A 20,425-nucleotide genomic window follows, 5' to 3' on the forward strand; every position below is an offset into this window, starting at 1 on the left:
GCTTCTCTCGGTTGCCAAAGCCCTATCTGTAGCCTGGACAATGTTATTCAAAGCATGCAATTTTGATCATATATGTTCAATTTTAAAAACCAGAAAAAAGGGGGAGAAAAAACATGGTCCTTTCGCATCTACGGTTTTCACTGTAGCTAAGGAGCAATGTCACTGATAAGCTAGTACAACCACTTGTTTGTTCCTGTGCGTTTTTGAATCTGAATCATGAATCTGGATTGCGGTTGGTTTGGTGCTTTAAGACTTATCACAGAGCATATATGTATCCGCGAGTTCATTAATCCATTTAAATCCTTCTTGATGTGACTTGAGTGTCAGTGATAAGACACTTTTATAAATGGATGCAATATTTTAAATGGAGCCATTTCCTGTGATTTGATTAATCCCAGAGCATTGAGCAGCATTATCACCACAATTTTATCTTCAATAAACTTCTGCAAGTTCAAAGACAAACAATTGTGGAGAAATGTAGACGAGTGCAAAACTGTTCCGTGCATGAATGTGGTACACCTGACATGATTACCAAGTACGCAAGGTAGTGTGAATGTATTAGTCCCGCTGTCTAAATGTTATTTGCACAAACAGGGGAGTGTGTGTGTGTGTGTGTTGAACATCAGAAAAGCAATGTACATACATCTGTTACATATGTCCTACCACACCATAAAAAAAGTCAAGAAAACACTGACCAAATAAGTGAGTCTTCATATAAACCTTCATGGAAAATCATAACGGGTAATTAAAAATGGGAGTGGGGCGGGGGGGGCTGATTTGGCAAATTGGCTTCACTATTCATCTGCACTCCACTGACACAGAGGGGGGATGGGGGGGGGGGGGGGGGGGGGGGGGTTGATGTGCAAAACTCCAAAGCACTCCGACTTACGATTTTTTTAAGCCTGGTTTTAATTTGACCCAAACACAGTGATGTCCGTCGTCCCAAATGCAGATGTCGAATTGGTTTCGTGTGGGTTTTGAAATCAGTTACATAAGTAATGAGTACTATAAGCAGGGGAAGTGAGAGCAGAGTCAAGGGGAGCAGAGCCAGGCCCTGGTTTGGAGGCTGTAGAAAAATAGCTTCTGCTTTGACAGGAAAGAGTTTGTGAGGCCTAGACAGGTGTGGCGTTTGAAGAATGACAGGGCTACAGAGTGATGAGGTCAACTAAGTTCCCCTTGGGCGGGGTCATGTTGTCTGGGAAGAAGTTTACCAGTGTGTCAAACAGCTGCGTGCGCTGAGCGTACGTCTGATCCACATCTGAGAAACCTGACACAGGGAAAGACGAAGACGAAATCAAAAGAATTAAGGTACCACACCACGGACTACAACAAGAGCAAGCAAAACAAAAAAGCCACAAAGTAAACACGAGAAAAAGAAATATTAGATCTGAATAGGTGAACACAATGCTTCTATTTCACCTGATATATCTGCACCCTCTTTAATGTCTGATTATCAGATAAACATCAGAAGATGGTCCCTTACCCAGCGGAATGAAGTCTGAGCTGGATTTGAACAGTGCAGAGGGCAGGAGCTGGAACTGCAGGATTAAAGATGGTTAGTTATAACATCACTCATGTTCACAGTCCCAATCTCACAACCTCACAATAAGCCAATTACCATCACTGGGTACAGTAGTAGGTCTACTGTTCTTGGATACCACTGTTAATTGGAGAATTTTCAAAAACTGACAGAGAGACATGTGTACTGTGAAGATATGAGGTACAGCATGCTACACAGACGTAAATAACTAATGAGCGTGTCTATGCTGTGGATACATACTGACCTCTTTAGTCTCGTCAGGATCGGAGTGGTCCACAGTCAGTGAGAGATCGTTCTGCAGGTACTTTAGTGCATTCAGTGGTTCAGTCTGAGCTTTCTCCTCAAACCTAAATATATACAATCAATAGAGGAAACACAACTTCAGATAATTTAGATATCCCTGTTAATATTGAGCAATGAATATTTCCTTTTCATAAAATCTGCAGGCCAAATAAAGTATGACTCTTTAATTTTTTTTTTTTTAAGTTTTCATCACTGTTTTCCTCCCAATGTGAATATGAGGTACTGTTTGTTTACTAAAAGAGAAAGAGTACATGCACTGCTCAAGCCAAGCCTCCAGATGGCGCTGATGCAACACAAGACACCACCTGTGATCTACACTTATGGAAAATACTGCCTCCACTCCATCACCCGCCATAGTACTGTCTAATAGCACAGCGTTCATTATGTATTCAAACTGTATAATACACTGGAGGTTCCTTTAAATTAAATACGAACCTAGCAATATCACTCAAACAGACTGAGATGATGTTTTTCCATTTAACAGCTTTTTGATGCTCTGCACTTGAATTTGTCAAGATATTTTACTTAACTGAGCTAAAACTACATCAATAAATTTACCAGAAAATGTATGTATATCCATTCTGAATCAGTTCTTTCAAATGAGTGTGAGTAATAAGAGAGCTTTAGAGGCCACAGAAATCACTGTTCATAAACCCTTCTCTTTCCTTCCTCCCTTCCTTTCAACACCAAATGTGAAGAGAAATACAATTTCATCTTTAGGCCAAACTGTTATTTCTTTCCCCTCCATGCATCAGCTGCAATAATGAACATTAACTCTGAGAAGCAAATAAGGTCCACATGCTTTGCTATGGATACAGCTTCACAAGTCCTCACCTGTATTTGCGGATCAGGTATTTACAGTGTCGTAGCAAGTACTCCTTTGTGGGGCGGCACAGTTTCAGTGACCAGAAGTCATCCAGACGCATCTTAGGGGAGCTGGATTTCCCAGGATTCCCACCAAACAGATAATGCACCTGTGTGTGGTGCATCAGGTGCAGGGTTATTCATCAGTACATGATCTATTCTTTCACAGCATGTAGACGTGAAATCTGCTTTAAAAACAACATATTTCACTCTGATGCCTTCATAGCAGCATGGACCATTACCAGATCGTTTTTTAATAAAGTTACACTATGCCATTTCTGACTGTCACAGTCATTAACCGTGGCCTTGCGAGGCTCAGTTAGCATGAGTGTTTGTGGGGCGTAAACCACAGGACTGATTTTAATGCATCACATTAAAAGCTGACATTATAAAGCAGTAACTGTAAATCGGTTGTGCTGAATGAGGGAAACAAAATATAAAAAAAACATAATTATTTAATATTATGATGTATTGAGTGATATAGTTCCTGTCTGGCTAACTGAGGCAGTGACTGACCTTGTGCAGCTCATCGTAGACCAGCTGATGGGCAAAGCGCGGACAAGGCTCTTCCTCCTGTAATGCCTTACTGGGGTTCTCCTTCACAGCCTGGTCATTTTTATACACACACGACCTGCAGCACGCACACACACACACACACACACACACACATTTAAATCTCTCAAATATGAAAATGAAACCAGAGAATAAATAAACAACCTTGCTGTGTGAGAAAGCCACACACAGCTGACTGAAACCTGTATACCAAACCATGAGGAAAAACTGAGAGTTTTTTTTTTTCTCTTTAAACTCATGGTATCAAGAGCTTTAAATAGCTGAACAAGAAAACACAAGGGGTTTTCCCTTCTTTTTAAAGAGTGGAGTTGTCTCCCTCACACAAACACAAACGCAGGGCTGCATTAATGACATGCTACACTCAGGGGTCTGGAAAGAGGTGGCCATTGCAAAAAAAAAAAAAAAAAAAAAAAGACTTAGTCAAATTAGCAAACCAGCTAACGTGGTTCTCTGCATCAGAGTGATTCTCTGCTGGGTCTCTCTCTCTCTCTCTCTCTCTCTCTCTCTCCACACACACACACACACACACTAAGCCCAACATTATTCATACCCATGCCAAATTTTGATTTATAGTGAATTTTTATTTGACCAATAAGTTTCATCTGGCAGGAAATGACATAAGATGGCAAGACATTGTGTCAGAGATGTAATGGCCATGACTTGCAACTGACTAGTAACTGACTAGAGAACTACTGCATGAGTTGTTCTCAATTTATAGTTGATTAGAATGCTCTAGAACATGGTAGAAATTACCATTTGGAGTGGTATAGGAGCTTGCATTTTCTCAAAAATTTGCGACAATTTCAAGGGGTATGAATAAATTTGGACATGGCATTTTAAGTAAAAATGTATATATTATGGGTGTAATGGTACATGTATTCGTCCCAAACCTTAACGTCCATACCATGGCAGTTTGGGACGAATACAGAGAATACGCAGTAGCTTTTGTGCAAAGATTGATGAATCTAACGCAGAACCAAATTTCACAAGCGCGACTCTCTTTCTTCACTCTCTCATAGTTGGTTTCGTCTACTGGTTTCGTCTTGGGATCCAACTGTGGTGTAAACATATTACGACATACGTTTTCAAGGACCTTATGTCCTTGTTCACCTGTACATTGTGGAAAGAAGCAAACCTCATTTCTTAATGAATAATAGATGGCAGTGCTGGCTGTCAATGGCTAACGATGGCTACATGCTGCTGTAGGCTCCCATGTGCATCTGTGACGTCGCAAATACACGAATTCTGAACGGGCAGTAGAAAGGCTTGTTTTCTTCACATAAACCATACCGCTATAGGAGGAGAATGCATGTTTTCATACTCTGACAATGTGTACATAGCACATTCATCTCAGTGAATTCAAACGGGCAAGGAAAATCGTTATTTCCATTCTATGGCACCTTTAATGCACCACAGACTGTACAAACTACCTTAGGGGGCACTATCCAACACTTGGTAGAACAAACTTTTAACTTGCACCACTGTCAGTTCAAAACAAATGAAAGAAATCTAGCCTTTAACACCTGGGGGTTTTTGTTGCTTTTTCCCCCCCGCTGTACCGAACCGTGATGTCCAAACGGTGGTGTGAACCGAACCGTGACCTCTGTGTAGCGTTACACCCCTAATACATAAATAAACAAATATTCTTTTCATATATATAGATAATATTATGGTAATTTATACATTTTGTTATTATGTTATTCCACCTAAAACCCTCTTGTATGTGGCATCTCTGGTGTCTGTGAATTGTTGTTAAATTCTAATTCTGCATCCAAAAAACAAATTCAAAGAAGTACACTGGAATTAACCATCACTTCAATTCAGAACTGACTCAAAACCTTGAGTATCTATCAAGAGAAGTGGGCAAAGGAAGAAGAAGAAGCATCAACCTCATAGTCAAAAAAAGCAAAAGACAGTTTGTTGAAGTGTGAATGCAGGGAAGAAGCTGAGTGGGAAGACCAGAGCTAGAGGCACAGACGCACCAGTTGTTGCGTGCGATGTCGTAGATCCAGAAGGAGTTACGGACGTTCTCTTCTCGCTTGTCCTTGTCCTTGCTGAGCCCTGACAGCACATGGATTTCATTCAGCTCTGGGTCTATTGTGGCACGTTGAGTGAACCCAGTCATAGGCACTATAGAGACAACAATAAATCACACATCAGATCCACTCATCACATACATGTTCCACTCTTCTACAGTCATCCTTTCATCACATTCAAAATACACTCATCACACACATGTTCCACTCCTCCAGAGTCATCTTTTCACCACATTCAACTGTCAACAAATAACTGTAGCCTTTTCTGTGGGTATTTATGGAGAATAACAGTCTGACATGACATCTGTAACTTTGACGACTGTTTCCACTCTGAGTTCATGCGTAAAAATAAGTTATAACAGGACATTCAAACAGTTCCTTAAATTTAAAGTCATTATTTTTTTCCCATATGCTAATATTGAGCTTTAAAGACAATGTTCATATTTTGATCTATATGTTTACTTATTATTTTGTCATGGCACTGCTGTGGTACTGCAATTGGAAAACCATGCAAGAAAAAGTTGACTGTAGCTTGAAATGAGGGTTACTAAGGCTAATTTTAGAGGAGACAGGGAGCCATTACTTTAATGCGTCACTAATGGCAAATGATAACGGACATCTTAAAATTGATGAGGTCACACACATAACGGTTGCCAGAGCGTTGACAAGTCTACAACTCCATTACAGACAGCTTTGGGGGTTTTTTTGTTTGTTTTTGTTTCTGGTATTTAATTCAGCAGAAGGGGGGAGAAATATTTATTGCCCAGTGGTGAAGAGTACTAAACATCTGAGAATGATTATGAGAACAGAGTTTGGGCTTGCTGCTTCCTTCCTGCCAAAATACATTCTGTTCTTTCTCCTCCTATCTTTGTCACCCTCTCTCTTTCGTTACCACCCCCCTCCTCCTCACTCTCTCACTAACAGAATCACAAGAGAAGGCAGAGGTCCTTTTATACTCTCTTATAGCGTCAGGTCGCCCCACTGAGACTTCAGACAATCTGTTTATGGGAACAGGAAGTGTCACTGCCTTATGTCCGTACAATCTCTTACCCTCCAATTTTCGACACATTCTCCATACTAATGAAAAGATGCCCATGGGTTCTGGGATCCATTCAGCAGACCCACTGTTGCAGTGCTACAAACAGGACTGACATTCCCATTTCTCTGCACTAAGTTTCAACCTGCTCATACTGGGCGAACCCTTTCAAAAATAGCATGACAAGAGACTATTCAAACGCGTATGCTTAACTGAGCAATCAAATTACTGAGCCTGTTCAGCTGGCCAATTACCACGAAGTGCGTGGGAGTAGAGGGTTTCTTAGAACTAGAGACAGTTCTCTAGAACAAGAGTTTGATTCTCCGAACTTGGCAGAGTGCACTGTTTACCCTCTGTAGTCCAATACAAAAAATGAGCTTACAAATTTTGAATGCAGTCAGAGCTCTGTTCCCAAATTCAGCGATATCCATTATCCATTATTTTTTATTAGTGCAGCAGTTTCATCAGATTTCTCCTCTAAAAGTATCTAACCGTGAAGCCAAGAGAAGTCTCTCACTGAACTTATCCTTCTTAAGTTTCACTATTTGGTTTTTCAGCCTCACATCTGTATGTGTGGAAGCAAAACAGCACACGCACGCAAACAGAATGGCACGAGATTGATAAAGGTATGTAGACGAATAAGGACTGTGATCAGCACTAAAGAACACAAAAGTGTGATGTTTCTAAGGTGGAGGCTGATAATTACAGGGATTAGGGTAAATCTGCTGTTTCAAATGTCACTCTCTGCTGGGTTCAAAAGCTCATCACCGAAACCCCAGACAAATAACAGAGGTGTTTTTTTTAGCCTATGGATAGCCAAAGCACCATTTCAACACGAATGAAAGGTCTACACATCTGGAACGACAATCTGATAATAGCTCAGATTCACAACAGCTCTCTTCTGAATTGGCTCTTTGGAGTCCCATGAGGGCACTCATAATGACATTGGATTAAGCTGCCTTGCAGTCAAAGGCAGCCATAACAGCTTTCATCATCCACTGCCTGTAAATCATCAGCAGTCGGCTGATTCAAGGTCAGGTTAATATTTACATAAAGTAGTGATGTCATCCTTATGACTACCAGCATTAGGAAACGCTTGTCTGAAAGGCTATGAGATCATGCCACTATCACAGTCATATGCTGAGTTACTGCACACAGGGATGATGTCATAAAGGCATGATTCCAGTCTATTTCCAGTTAAATGGTATCACCCTCCTCGTGCCTGGAATTCTTTTGTTCTGCTTTATATGCATAACCCACTTATGTCCTCTGGTGATCCATGGTTTACAGAAAACGAGGATGAAGTCATCTATGCCTTTGTCTTTCAGACTACAGGGAAATAACAACAGAGTTGACAATGTTCAACCCTTTCGCTAAACCACCGTAACAGCACTCTACGGAAAGCAGTGGAGAGGAGAGAGTTTTACAATTTAAAAAGATTGTAGTGAACTTTGTAAAATGACTTAATTCTCCTTGTATTTACATCATGCCTTCAAAGATGATCCAGAACTCCTCAATGGCTATTTTAATCTCTAACAAAAGTTCAGGTCACATTCCATTCAAAATACTGTCTTTCCCTGGAATTCAGATCACTTCACAGCTCTCAGTTTTGGCCAGGTGGAAAATTAAAGCTGTTACGTGGCAATATTTCTTCGTGCTATTATTACACAAAAAATGGTAAACACAGGACCACCTGGTCCAAATAATCCATTTGCAAAGATATCAAGACAATTTTTGAAAAGGTAGAAATGAAAAAGAATGCAAAGTTTTGGGGGGGGGGGGGGGGGGGGGGGGGGGGGGGGGGGGGGGGGGGGGTTTATCTGACAAGCAGGAACAGAAAGCTATGCTGCTTCACATACCACAGTACATTCACGATACCACTCTTTCAGTAAACACAACTATACAACTATACAACTTCATTTACTGTAGATTATCAGAGTGACGTCTATGTTGGACGGCGTAACAAATTTACTGACTAACTCACTCATTAATTAGGGTCGCGTGGGGGGCTGGAGCCTATCGCAGCACTCATAGGGCGAAAGGTGGGGAAACACTCTGGACAGGTTGCCAGTCCATCGCAGGGCGTGACAAATTTAGACAAATTTATTTTGGGAGTGCCTTGCTTTTCAGGTTATCATCTTTGTTTCTTTCAAAAAATAAGCCCATGGATTCACGCTTCTGTGTTGTGAAAGCAAAGTCAGAAGCAAACTGAATTGCACTGCGCGCATTAAACAAACCACAAGAGTGCACAGCATATCTCTGTCCAAGAGGAAAAACTGTCTAAAAGAGAGCAGAGGTGGAAAAGATGTCATCCTCACGAAGTCATTTGAGTCGTCATACTCACAGAATCAGAATATACCATGCTCATTTCCTTTGTTTCAGAATAAACACACCCCTAGACACATAAGAGCTGTCCACATGCCGCTTACTAACACAAGTGAAGCAATCATGTTATACCCATGCCTGAGTCCTTCTTGGTCCCGTCGGAGATGATCTCCACATGATCTCCATCCACGTCATAACTGAAGAAATCATTTAGATACGTCTTTGACCTCTGACCTCCGAAAACATAGAGACAGCGATTTCTCTAGAGTAACAAGAGCAGGGGGAGACGTAAGACTTAACCAGCAGACCTCATCCATTCAGTGATGCAGTGACATTTTTACTGATGAGTGAAACTACTAATACTACACACACACACACACACACACACACACACACCACATGCCTAAAGAGTTTAAAAAAAAAAACAACAAAAAAAACAGCTGATGTTCTTTTGAATTTTTGGCACATGGCTGGTAAAGAAATATTTGGCAGAAATAGCAGAAGAGAGTTGCATATTTCATCAGAACACAGTGAACTGAACAACCAAAACACAACTATGGCAGCCTTGGTCGGTTGTAAATTAGGGATTCACCAACATGTCAGAAACAAAAATCATCCATATCTGAAAACAGGTCTTCAAAACAAATATGACAACATGAACAACACGGCACTGGTAGCACTGAGGGCATGGCACTGCACTGACTGACTGACTGACTGACTGACTGACTGACTGACCGACTGACCGTGTGGAAGAGCATGCAGTGCCCGATGCGGGACTGGACGTCCTCGGGGCCAGCGTTGCACGAGTCCTCTCGGAGAAGGCTCCAGGTGCCTGCCTGGCAGTGGAACGCATACAGTCCACTAAACTGAGGTTCTGATGACCTGCTGTCATCCACGCTGCCGTTACACGTCAAGATGCGGCCGCCAAACGTGTAGATCATGTGCTTCTCGGAATCCATGCACATCTACAAGACAGAGGAATGGGAAATGGCATTGAGCTTAAGTGATGACAACGTCCACTGAAATTAAAATGGATTATTTTGTGAGTAAGCAGGAAGCTTCTAAAAGTGATTTTACTCTGAAAGTTCTGCCGCTTTATTTTCCCTGAAAACGTCTCAGTAATCTAAATTGTAATCTGCAGAGCTATGAGACTTGGCAAATACATTTCAAATTGTCTCAAAGGTGGAACTATACTGCAAAAAAGACAAAAATTTAGCTGTAACCCCTTAGACTGAAAAAATGCCATCATGATTAATTACAATAAAACAAGAGTCTTCTGTGTCTTTTGCCGTCATTTTGACGTTTATTCCGCACCCCTTCTTAGTTCAACTGTCCAATCAGCACAAAATGTGGCCTGCACCACCCGACGAGGTGACTCATCAAAGCCTCTCCCCAAAAAAACGCTGCTCTCGAAACTATATGGAAACCACCCTGATGGCAAAGCGTCCGGTCCAATTTGGCAACTTTAGCTACATAGTGCTCCACACCACTCCTTGGACATTCCTTCAATAAAGCTCATCAACTTTTTGTGCCAGTCATTCACTGGTTTACACTTTAACCATATCAAACCTCAAACCTATTCATACAGAGCCATTTTACTGATTAAGTTTATCTTTGATTCCTAGGGAGATTTAGTGTCTGTTTACACCACGAAAATGGTGCTATACGGCCAAAACGTGGCTGTGATTTAAATTTCTAAATGCCTCTATGCTTGGACAGCACAACTGCCAATTTCAAGTGTACTACCTTTTACTTGTCAAGTTGTCAAATGTTTTAATAAAAGACCTAGGCAACTATATTAAACATGTCCATAACTGGATTCAAACGATCATAGAGAAAATAAAAGCTGCATTTCTGACACACTGTCTAAGAGCCAATCACAAACTATTCAATTTATTCCCTTTTAAAGTAGAGCTCTGCTCCAAGTTCACCACCAGGGACTGTTCATGCTTCGTGGATTCCACAGGTATATGTCTAAGTTGTATCTACAGTCATACATTTGGAAAAGTAAGCGTGCGTGCGTGTGTGTGTGCGTGCGTGTGTGTGTGTAGGGGGAAATGTTAACCTGGTGATCAAACACAAGTTTGGGACCCCCATCTGCAGAAGTATCTTCACTGAGAAGGGTCCAGGTATTGGCATCGATGTCATAGCGGTAGAAATCACTCTTCAGAGACTTGCTGTTTCTGACTGAGGAGTCAAGGTAGCGGCCTAGTGTGTAGATCTGCCTCCTCTGAGAGTCAATACACATCTTATGGCAGGATCGAGCACTTGGACCATTCTGTGAAAGCAAGGGGAGCCACAAAACTCATTATTGTGCATCACCATAGCACCCTTCAAAACAATCAACTCAGTATTCATCATCACTACAGACATCATCATCATCATCAACATCATCACATCTTCAAAATAACTTAGAAAAGCTGCTGCAATCAGTGGTTTCAGAAAGATTAGAAGTCTACATGAAATCAAATAAGCAAATAATTAGTTCCGTCAGCAACGGTCCAGTGCAATAGCTGATGTAGTGAGCCGTCAAAAACACCTGCATTTGCTCTGGCAAAAAGCTGAGTCATCATGGAAAACCCTTCCATTCCCTCCTCTCTCATTTTCATCTTCTCCTCTCTTTCCTCTCTCTCACCTCTTTCTCTGTGTCTCTGGAGATGCAAATCCACTGGTTTTCCTGCACACTGTAGGCCCAGAAATCAGCAAGGTCCTGTGTCCCATCCCAGCCACCAAACAGATAGACCGTTTCTGAATGGGAGAGACGGGACGCGTGAGGTAAACAATGAGGTTTTTTTTTTTTTTTTACACTTCACATATGTATGTGATTATGAGACAGAAAGACATATACTCTGTTATAACCTAATAAAACAAGGCTGGCTTTGAACTGAGTGACAACACTATGACGACACTGCCATGGCAACAAGCACAGAGGAATGACTAAGCTGCATGGTTACTGTAGATCACTCTGGCAAGTGGGGACCATTTGAGGTCACAAATTACTGCTCTCAGTGACCGAAATTCAGAGCTTTGTGATTTCAGTCTCACACACAAACGGTGAAACACATTTTTGTATACATCTTCATGAACACAGAATACACACACAGCGGACACAATGCATACATATTCTATACCTCTCTGGAACCCCATAAGAGGGATGAACCACCATTCTTCTATTGATTATGCTGAATAATACTGACAACCTAATATCCCATTAGTGTTTAACTGGACTGATATTTGGGGACTAAGACTGCCATGGCACACAGTTGGTCACTTTCACACTCCTCAAACTATTTAGTGGCAACCTGTGCCCTGTTATTTGGGCCAGATGACAATCGCTCCTTCTGTCACTGAGGTGTTTTCCTCGAGCCTTAGATCTGTCCTGCAGTCTAATCCGTCACCCTGTACATGACGCAATGTTTACTGCTTAATTAGCTCAGGTGTGGACGCACCTGCTTTGAATGTGCTTTACATCCTTCATTCATATTCCATACATGTAAATTTTGCTGTAACTGCACATCCTCTGACACAAACTAAAGGTCAGCAGCCTTGACATTCACATAACACCTATGTGATTCACGTACAATCAGAAAAATGCCAGTTGTTACCTGTCTGAACATCTATGACCATCTGATGCCCTCCTCGCATGCCTGGTCTGTTGTCATCCCCATCACCTTACGGGTGGGTGGAAAAAGAGCAACCCAAAAAGGGAGAAAAATAGGAGAAAATGTCATAAAAGAAGCTGTACCAAGAAACCAATATGGTCACAAAAACAAGGCATTAAAAAGAGAGATGGAAGGCAAGAGCCAGACAGAAAGAGAGAGGAGAGAGAGAGAGAATGTCAAACATGCCTAACCCACTTATTTGTTAGGCACAATAGAAAAGCCATAACAATGTAACAGGCATGCACGCCCAGCAATATAGACTTTTGTTTAAAATCAGTCAGCTGCATGGGGAGCTGATTTTTGTTCATGCGGTGGATCTACCTTTGTTGCATTTAGGGATGATCTGACTCCATCGTGGTTTGTACTCCTGTTGGCTGATGTATTGATTAAACAAACCATCTAGAAGAAAAAGAAAAGCATGTGACAAGAGGGACAGACGATAGACAGGGAGTCAGAATACACAGCCACAAATGGAGACAGTCCCATTAATGTTTAACCTGTATGAAAGTAGGACAGTAGGACATGATGTGAAGGAATTTCCCACTCATGCTCCATGAGGGGGGGGGGGGGGAGAGACTGGGAGCAAAGGTGCATCTTTCTTAGACAAATAAACTACAGCTTTTAAATTTCCCTGCTCATGAAATTTCGTGAAATGAGATATCATACTGTAGCAGGCATTTAGACAGGCAGCAAGTTAACCATTAAAATTAGCTGCACTGATTATGTTTCACTACTTGATTAATAGTCCAAACAAGTGGTAATGCATAAAAACAGCTAACCCCTAAAAAAGGTCATTGCTTTAGGACAGTCCACAGGTGGGCACAGAATAAAGTTGAGACGCTCAGTCTGAGCACTGCATACGAGTTTCTATTGAGAGCATTCAGCCAGCACTGAAACATTATGCAGGATTATCTAAACAAAAAAGGGGACAGTTTGGACCTGTTCAGCCCAAACACAGCATGATGGTGAGACATGCACAGAGCCGAGGTTTACGGGTAGTATTAACTGCTATAGCTGCACCACACCAAAGAAAAGTAATCTCAGCCACCCAACAGCTACACAACTGCCAAACGGATTCCACAGAGGTCTTTGTGCCACAGAGAACAAAGCATCAAATTTGTTTTGTTTTTTTTGCCTTTTTGTTTTTGTTTGTTTTTTTGTTGGGAGTTTTTTTTGGGGGGGGGTGGGGTCAAGGATGAAAAGTTTTCACACTTCAGTACCCTTGATCCTATGAACTGACTTAATTACATCCTTAAAGGTTAGAACAACAGAAATCCTGGCAAAACTTATGGGCCTTGCCCTCCAGTCATGGGAAATCTCCATACGCTCCTACGCTTATTTGGATACAACGTGGCATAATTAAAAAAAAAAAAACTATTTACTTTTGATTAAGGTGAAAACCAGGTCATGGAGTAGACTGGTGCGTCAATTGCTTCCATGTAAAAAGGTCTCTCTCCACAGCAGAAGTAGGACACGTGACAGCAGCCTGTGGGTTATCCTGACACTTCCTACCCTCAGGTCACCAGGTCAAGTCTGGTTCAGGGTGGATCCATTACACTGACGCCATGACCCAGATTTGCAGTGAGGTTCAGAGAGGTGAGAGTAGTGAAGGAGACCCAGTCAAAGGTTCTGACATTAGTAAAGCTCTCTCACTGGTTCAAACCTGGTTCAGCTCACTCTGCAGATCTGACTATCAACCCTTCCATCAGAAGTTTCAGAAGGCAGGTCCGTTACAAACACACTCATTTCTCTAATGAGCTTGGTGATGAAACATTAGTCTACGTATAAAGGTGAACTTCTCCCTTGTTGATCGGTGGGCTGAAAACAACCACTTTGTCATTAAATCATCATGATGATTTTTCGGAGGCATTATTTCAGTAAATCAGTGTTTACCCATGTTTTTTATCATTTATGTTTCAGCAAGCAAATCCATACAAGATTTTCAGGGTGACCATGCCATAACAGTTTAACATCCAGTCTTTAAGACACAGTTAAACATGCTGCCTTGCCCGACCAATCGAGAACTTTATGAACAAGACGAAATATCCCTCATAAAAGTCTGAGCAGACGAGGAAAAAGAGTCTGAGACAGTGGGTCTTGAGAGCCCTTTTCTGCCTGATTTCCAATGGCATGTCCCCATGGATGATACTGGTAAACGTCTCCTGCAAGTGGCAGACAGAACATACCTCTCACAGCTTTGTCGATGAGCTCCTCACACGCGTCAAAGTCCCCCCTGAGCACCAGCCGGTCGTGAAGGTGTGTGAGCATGGGGTGCTCCAGCGCGATACGAGTCTTCTTCTGCAGAGACTCAAAGGCCTCAGTGTAGTTGTGCTGTCGGAAGTGTTTCAGGCATAGGCGAATAGCCTCCTGTTCACGGTACTACTGGAACACAAGATTCTCACTGTAGTATTGCTTCAGCCTCGACACCAAACAGGCAGCTAACACGACCTGGGTTACACTCAACTCGATGCATGTGTGTGTGTCTGCTGTGTAAATTCCTCCTTTACCGTATACTATTCCTGATAAAGCTTACTTTAACCCACGTCAAAACCAAACAAATAACCCTTTTTTGGAACAACGGAGGGAGATCCTTTCTCTGTTTCTGTCTGACAACATTACTTATGTCTTGACCACAACTTCAAATCCAACACTGACCAACACGACCCAAATTTCTCTGTGTGGTCTAGATCACAGCATTTAAACAATACTTATAGGCTGTCCTGTTTTTTTTTTCCTAAGGCGTGTGAGAATTATCATCTGATATGTTATGTGAGAGCTCTGTGGTGTGGCTCAGGTATTTGCTCACCTTGCTGTACCAGTTAAGGCAGGGCTGTACGACATCTGGGTCTTCTATGCCATGCAACTCAATGTACCAGATACTGAAGTTAAAGCTGGGGCCCCAGGACATCAGAGGCACTGCACAGATACAGGGAGAGAGAGAGAGTAAGACCACACACATTTAAAGAATGACTGGATGTGAAACAGCTCAAATACAGCTTACAGAGCACGTCAGTATGTCCCATAAAAGACAGACATGACATTAAAATACTCCTCACAACATGTCCCTGTGCAGTGACTTTTTATATGCTTAAAACAGCATAGACAGGTGCAAACACTTTTGATCCTCAATCATTAGTTAAATGCACCCTAAGTCCGCATTCATGCTCCTTAAAGAGTTCTCCAAAGTCATTCCTCCATTCTCCTGATTACTCACCTATTTTAATGAATCGGCAAGGAAACATTTGCTCATCAATCTTGTGCTTCAGTGTGAAAGTCTCCTTGTTGAAGTCATTTTTAAGGCCACTAGAACAAAGGCATCCAAAAAGATATCATTATGATACTGCAGAAGAAAAGACAACTTTTAGATTCCTATATCCTGCAGAGAGACAGAAAGGACTCTTCTTTCGACAGAAGCTGTTTCACTTAAAACACTTTGACTATTAAAAACCAGAGACTGAATTTGGGTATAGCTAGTAACCTTAATTAACAAAATTCATAGTCCTTATTACAGCATGCAAGAGATTTCAGAAAAGGTGTGGAACATAGCAAAGCACTGCTCCCTACAACCTTTCAAGCTCTTCTCACCTGGACAGGAGTTCAGTCATGTTTTCTTCACTCATGCCACCAAACACTTTGAACTTTTTCAGGTTACACACATGAGTCTTCTCATACTTCCCATAGGTGATGCTCAGCACGATCGCTGGTCTTTCCAGCTTCAGGATCAAGTACTGAAGCAACAAGACACAAACCAACTCAGTCACCTTTTGAGTCATTCTCTACTAATCCACAACAAGCTGACCTATCATGAGAGTGCATGGGCACAATGCGATGAGAACACGTTCATCCTAACATCACAGGATCAGGATTCCATTTCCAATATTCTTTATTATCCACTGGGCTTTTGTGGCCGTGGCAGTGGCTTTTTAGCAGGGTGGGTGTATGGACTGATTTATGTTGACACGTGCCAAGCAAACATGTCAGATTTGAAACACACTGAATGAAATGCCAACTACTGTCTGCAAACACCATCACTGCTTTCTTTGATAAAATCTTTCATTGACTAAAATACTGTCAGTGCACTCTCAACTTTAATGTAGGACTTAAGGTCTAGTTTTTTTTCATAAATTAGCTTCAACCGAGACAGCACAGGCTGATTCTGTGCTGTCAAACACAGCCGTAACATGAGAATATGATGCAGTAAGACTGTGACACTATAAAACTGAGACTGAGGTAAGCATTCTCATGAAATCTTCAATGAAGATCATCTCTCTACAATTTATCACCTTGAATATCAATATGTTGTTGCCATTTATTTAATGCAGGAGCTAATGTCCTGAAACCTTGTTATCAGTTTGAGTGTTTTATGCAGTGTGCCTGCTTAAAAGTGTTTCATCAAATCCCTGTCCAGGAAAAAGATATGTCCAAAAGGACACTCATCTCTTACTCAATGAGGACATAGAGTGGTCAAGGCCAGATTAACTCCACTAACTCTGTCTGCGAAGGGGCATACATTAGGAGATGAATATGCGTGTTACCGTACTGCCAACACATAGTTTCAATTTCCTCTGAAAAACCACAAGACTCAAGCAGCCAGCTGTATGCCAGAAACCCTCAGAGAAGGAGAACTTAAACTGAGATTAAAAGTGAGGTTGTACTAAACCACATCTCTAAGCCTTTTCATGGATAATGAGATTATGTAATAATATGCCCTACAGCGACACAGGCAGGTACATATTTTCTTTTTTTTCCCCTTTTGCCATGTAGGCACTTAAACTGAACTGTGACACTTCTACAATTTTATGTTCATTCATCAGTTCATTCAAGTAATAATTATAACCACAAGTGACACAGGATAAAATACATCAACAGAAATTTGACAGGAAAAAAAAATACAAAAGTTAAAAAATGTGCAAAATAAGACAGAACATGCACACGAAATCAATATATCAATATACCATGTGCTATCAAATAAAACATTATAAACACTAAAATAAAAGCCTTAGCTCAAAGACACGAAAACCAGTCAAGCTTCAAAAAAGAAACAATGATTTTAATTAAAAGTCAAGAGAACATGTGTTCATGTACCTCTTAAAATGTTGTATGTGATTTAAAAGATTTAAAAGGTTGTGATTTTTAGACTGTGACATTAACAATTTAAGATGGATGCTATTCCACTTTCTGGAATTTGAGTTGAGGTACATGGAGTGGAAAATCAAAATGACCACCTTTTATGAAGGCACTGGATAACATACTCAGGGGCTTATTCACCTATACTCTTACTCAGAATATTAAACGCATACAAAATCAGGTCTGAATGTCAGAGCGATCCAGCAACAGGTATAAAGTATTCTCCATTTATTGTTCAAGCTAAAATTCTGGCTGAAACATTGTAACGCAGTTACAATTCATCAACCATTTCTTAAATGACTAAAGAGGAAGTGCATTACATTAATGAGGCAAACAGCTAGAGGCAACTTACTGACATCACAGAATTCATCAACTAGAGTGTCTCACCCAAGCTAATGAAACAAGTATAGGTAAAAATTTGAAGTATGAAGTTTAGACAGGTAGGCATCTGTGTCAGACTGAACTAATGAAAGCATTCAGGGGTATCTGAGCTGGGTGTGATGGATTAAGGTAAGAACACAATCCTTTTCTGGAAACAGGAGCAGGCTTTCTGTGCCTGATTTTGGCAGTATTTCAAAATCCATGTCTGTAAATCCACTTCTACTTCACATTATTATTTTGGCCCAGCATTTCCACACATTAGGCCTACTCATTAAACAATAGTTTAATTTTGAGTCAGAGGCTGAATCAGGTGTGTCACATAAAGGTAAGGATAAATAGGTTGATAACTGGTTACTATTTTCAATATTCACCTTCACAAAACAACAAACATATTAGCACAATCCTTGAAGATGTTGTGCTGGACAACAGCAAATGTCTTACTCTGACATTAACTCACAACAAAATGTAATTGAACTATGCTCTTTCATACAGGCTGGATATTTACCTGTGGGGGATAATTACTCTCAGATGACCATCTGGAAGACTGGTCATTGGGTTTGTCCACCAAAATATTCCTGTGAGCAAATGAGAGAATAAGAAGGTGTCAGAGAATTTCCCTTATGTCCTGCTGTGAGCAATTAAAGGTACTTCTCTTTCTCCACGTTTCAAATAGCCTGGACTTACCAATGTTTACAAGGATAAATTAGAGTTCGTATGAAACTCTAGCCTCATATCATGGTATCCCATATTCCAAATCGCCAGGACTAACCCATGCCCACTAACCATGGATAAGTTACTCCGCTTGTACTAAACTCTAGCCTTACATCGTGGTTTCTCTTTATCAAGCTGATTTACCAGAAATGACTGAGGATGTTACTTATAATGTTATCTTGCTCTCTTGTCTCTCAGAGCAAAGAGACACACAGTATTCTACCGCCTTGCTCCAATCCTGAAGAATGGGGACAGGAAACATTGAAAACGAAATCACGAATGATGGGTGAGATAGATAATAGAACGGTTTCTTCGAGAACAAACCAATGCATAACCACCACTGTTAGAGACTGGATTACATAATTTGACAGAGGTCTGTTACCCATCTGGCAAGGTTACGTTAAACCTAAAGGAGGTCAGAAATAGCAGGCCAGTCTGCGCTGTGCTACTTACGGTGTCGAATTACTCAAGTGGGATACAGCCTATGTGCAGAGTGAAAATGAAAGCCAAAAACCTAAGAAAACTTGAAAAAAAAAAAAGAACTAATACTTTACTTTTAGATTTCTACTTGAACAACATGCGAGCAAGCCAATAGCTACCACTGTGTCTATCAGACATAGTCATGTAAAAGAGAAAACGTCTCGTAATAGTGCGCTAGCGAGCTACTAGTTGAGACCCCATAATTTTATGCTCAATAGGCTGTGCCCGTAGAACACAATAATGTCAAACTCGCTGATTATTATCATACGTGATCCCCTTGGTCAACCACAAAGAATGTAAGCAAACAAGGCAGGCTACCCAGCAGATGCAATATTCTGTGCACTTAGTCTAATGCCTCAAAGCAGCTAATTTAGCACGACAACGTTAGCATGATGTACGTCTATGACTTGAGCAACGACGCACAGGGTAATCTACGTGCTAAGTCACCAGTAAGTCATGTACATTGCATATTTGAAATGAAATGCTATTTTCAAACACAATCGTATTTGCAAAATGAGAATTCGGCTTCCTTTCATCTGCATAACAACAAGCGGCTAGCTGGCTAAGCCACCGCTGTACCACCGGGGCTAACCTGGCTTCCTAACCCAAAGAGGCGGAGTGCAGCGGCCGCTGGCAAACCAGGCCTTGCATCAAATACATGACTTTAGGACACTCGTCTTTTCCAACAGCAAAGAAAGTAACATTCAGTGTGGGAGGTTACTCACTCTGGTAAATATGTTGAGGAGTATGAGCTCCATTTATACACACTGTAGGAAAGCACTCTACTTTCAGGAGCCACCGCCATCTTGTTGCACAAAAAAGCAAGCAGCAGATCTTCAAATGCAATCTAGGAGCGACAATCTCTTAAAGCTACAGTGTACCGTCCACGTAAAACTCCCAAAATTGCACGTTAATTCAGGCCATATGAGTAATTCCAGTGGACGTAAAATTGTCACAATCATGGAAAGGATTTATCCAGGGTTCAAGGATTTTTTTGTTTCTTTAATAAAAAGGTTGTTCCATCGGACACTGCATAGTATGTTAAGAGACACTGCACTGAAGCATGGTTTCTCAAAAGATTATTAACAACCTTGTGCTCCAGGACAAGAGTTTCTGCTGGTTAGCCTACAGAGCCCAAACGCATACTCACTCAATACATGTCCTTAATTAAAAAAAAACTTTACCAAACAATCCACCAAACCACAATGTCAGGCATGCCCATCAGAATCAAATGTAGGCTATTTTGTCTGCACAACAATCGTGTTGATAATACTGTAAACTCACGATCGTGACCAGTCTGTCCTTGCAGGATCAATATACTGGGAATCAAAATGTTGTCTATATCACTTATATGAATATTCTCTCAAATATTCTTCCTCCGTAAACT

The 20,425-nt window shown here is 41.1% G+C and overlaps 1 protein-coding gene across 1 annotated transcript; it reads right to left on the reverse strand.

The window, feature by feature from the left end:
- Positions 1-855: 855 nt before the first annotated feature.
- On the reverse strand, positions 856-19,843 carry mkln1 (muskelin 1, intracellular mediator containing kelch motifs). Its single transcript, XM_030776847.1, has 18 exons — positions 19,764-19,843; positions 18,353-18,422; positions 15,925-16,067; positions 15,554-15,642; positions 15,146-15,255; positions 14,526-14,718; positions 12,661-12,738; positions 12,283-12,348; positions 11,313-11,425; positions 10,743-10,955; positions 9,421-9,642; positions 8,810-8,939; positions 5,263-5,410; positions 3,224-3,338; positions 2,678-2,817; positions 1,785-1,887; positions 1,484-1,538; positions 856-1,267 (listed from the first exon to the last, which is right to left on the reverse strand). The coding sequence occupies exons 1-18, from the start codon at positions 19,841-19,843 to the stop codon at positions 1,146-1,148; spliced, it is 2,190 nt and encodes a 729-aa protein (XP_030632707.1). The 3' UTR covers positions 856-1,145.
- Positions 19,844-20,425: the final 582 nt, after the last annotated feature.

The sequence above is a fragment of the Chanos chanos genome, chromosome 1, assembly GCF_902362185.1.
Source record: "Chanos chanos chromosome 1, fChaCha1.1, whole genome shotgun sequence".
Classification (NCBI taxonomy): domain Eukaryota; kingdom Metazoa; phylum Chordata; class Actinopteri; order Gonorynchiformes; family Chanidae; genus Chanos; species Chanos chanos.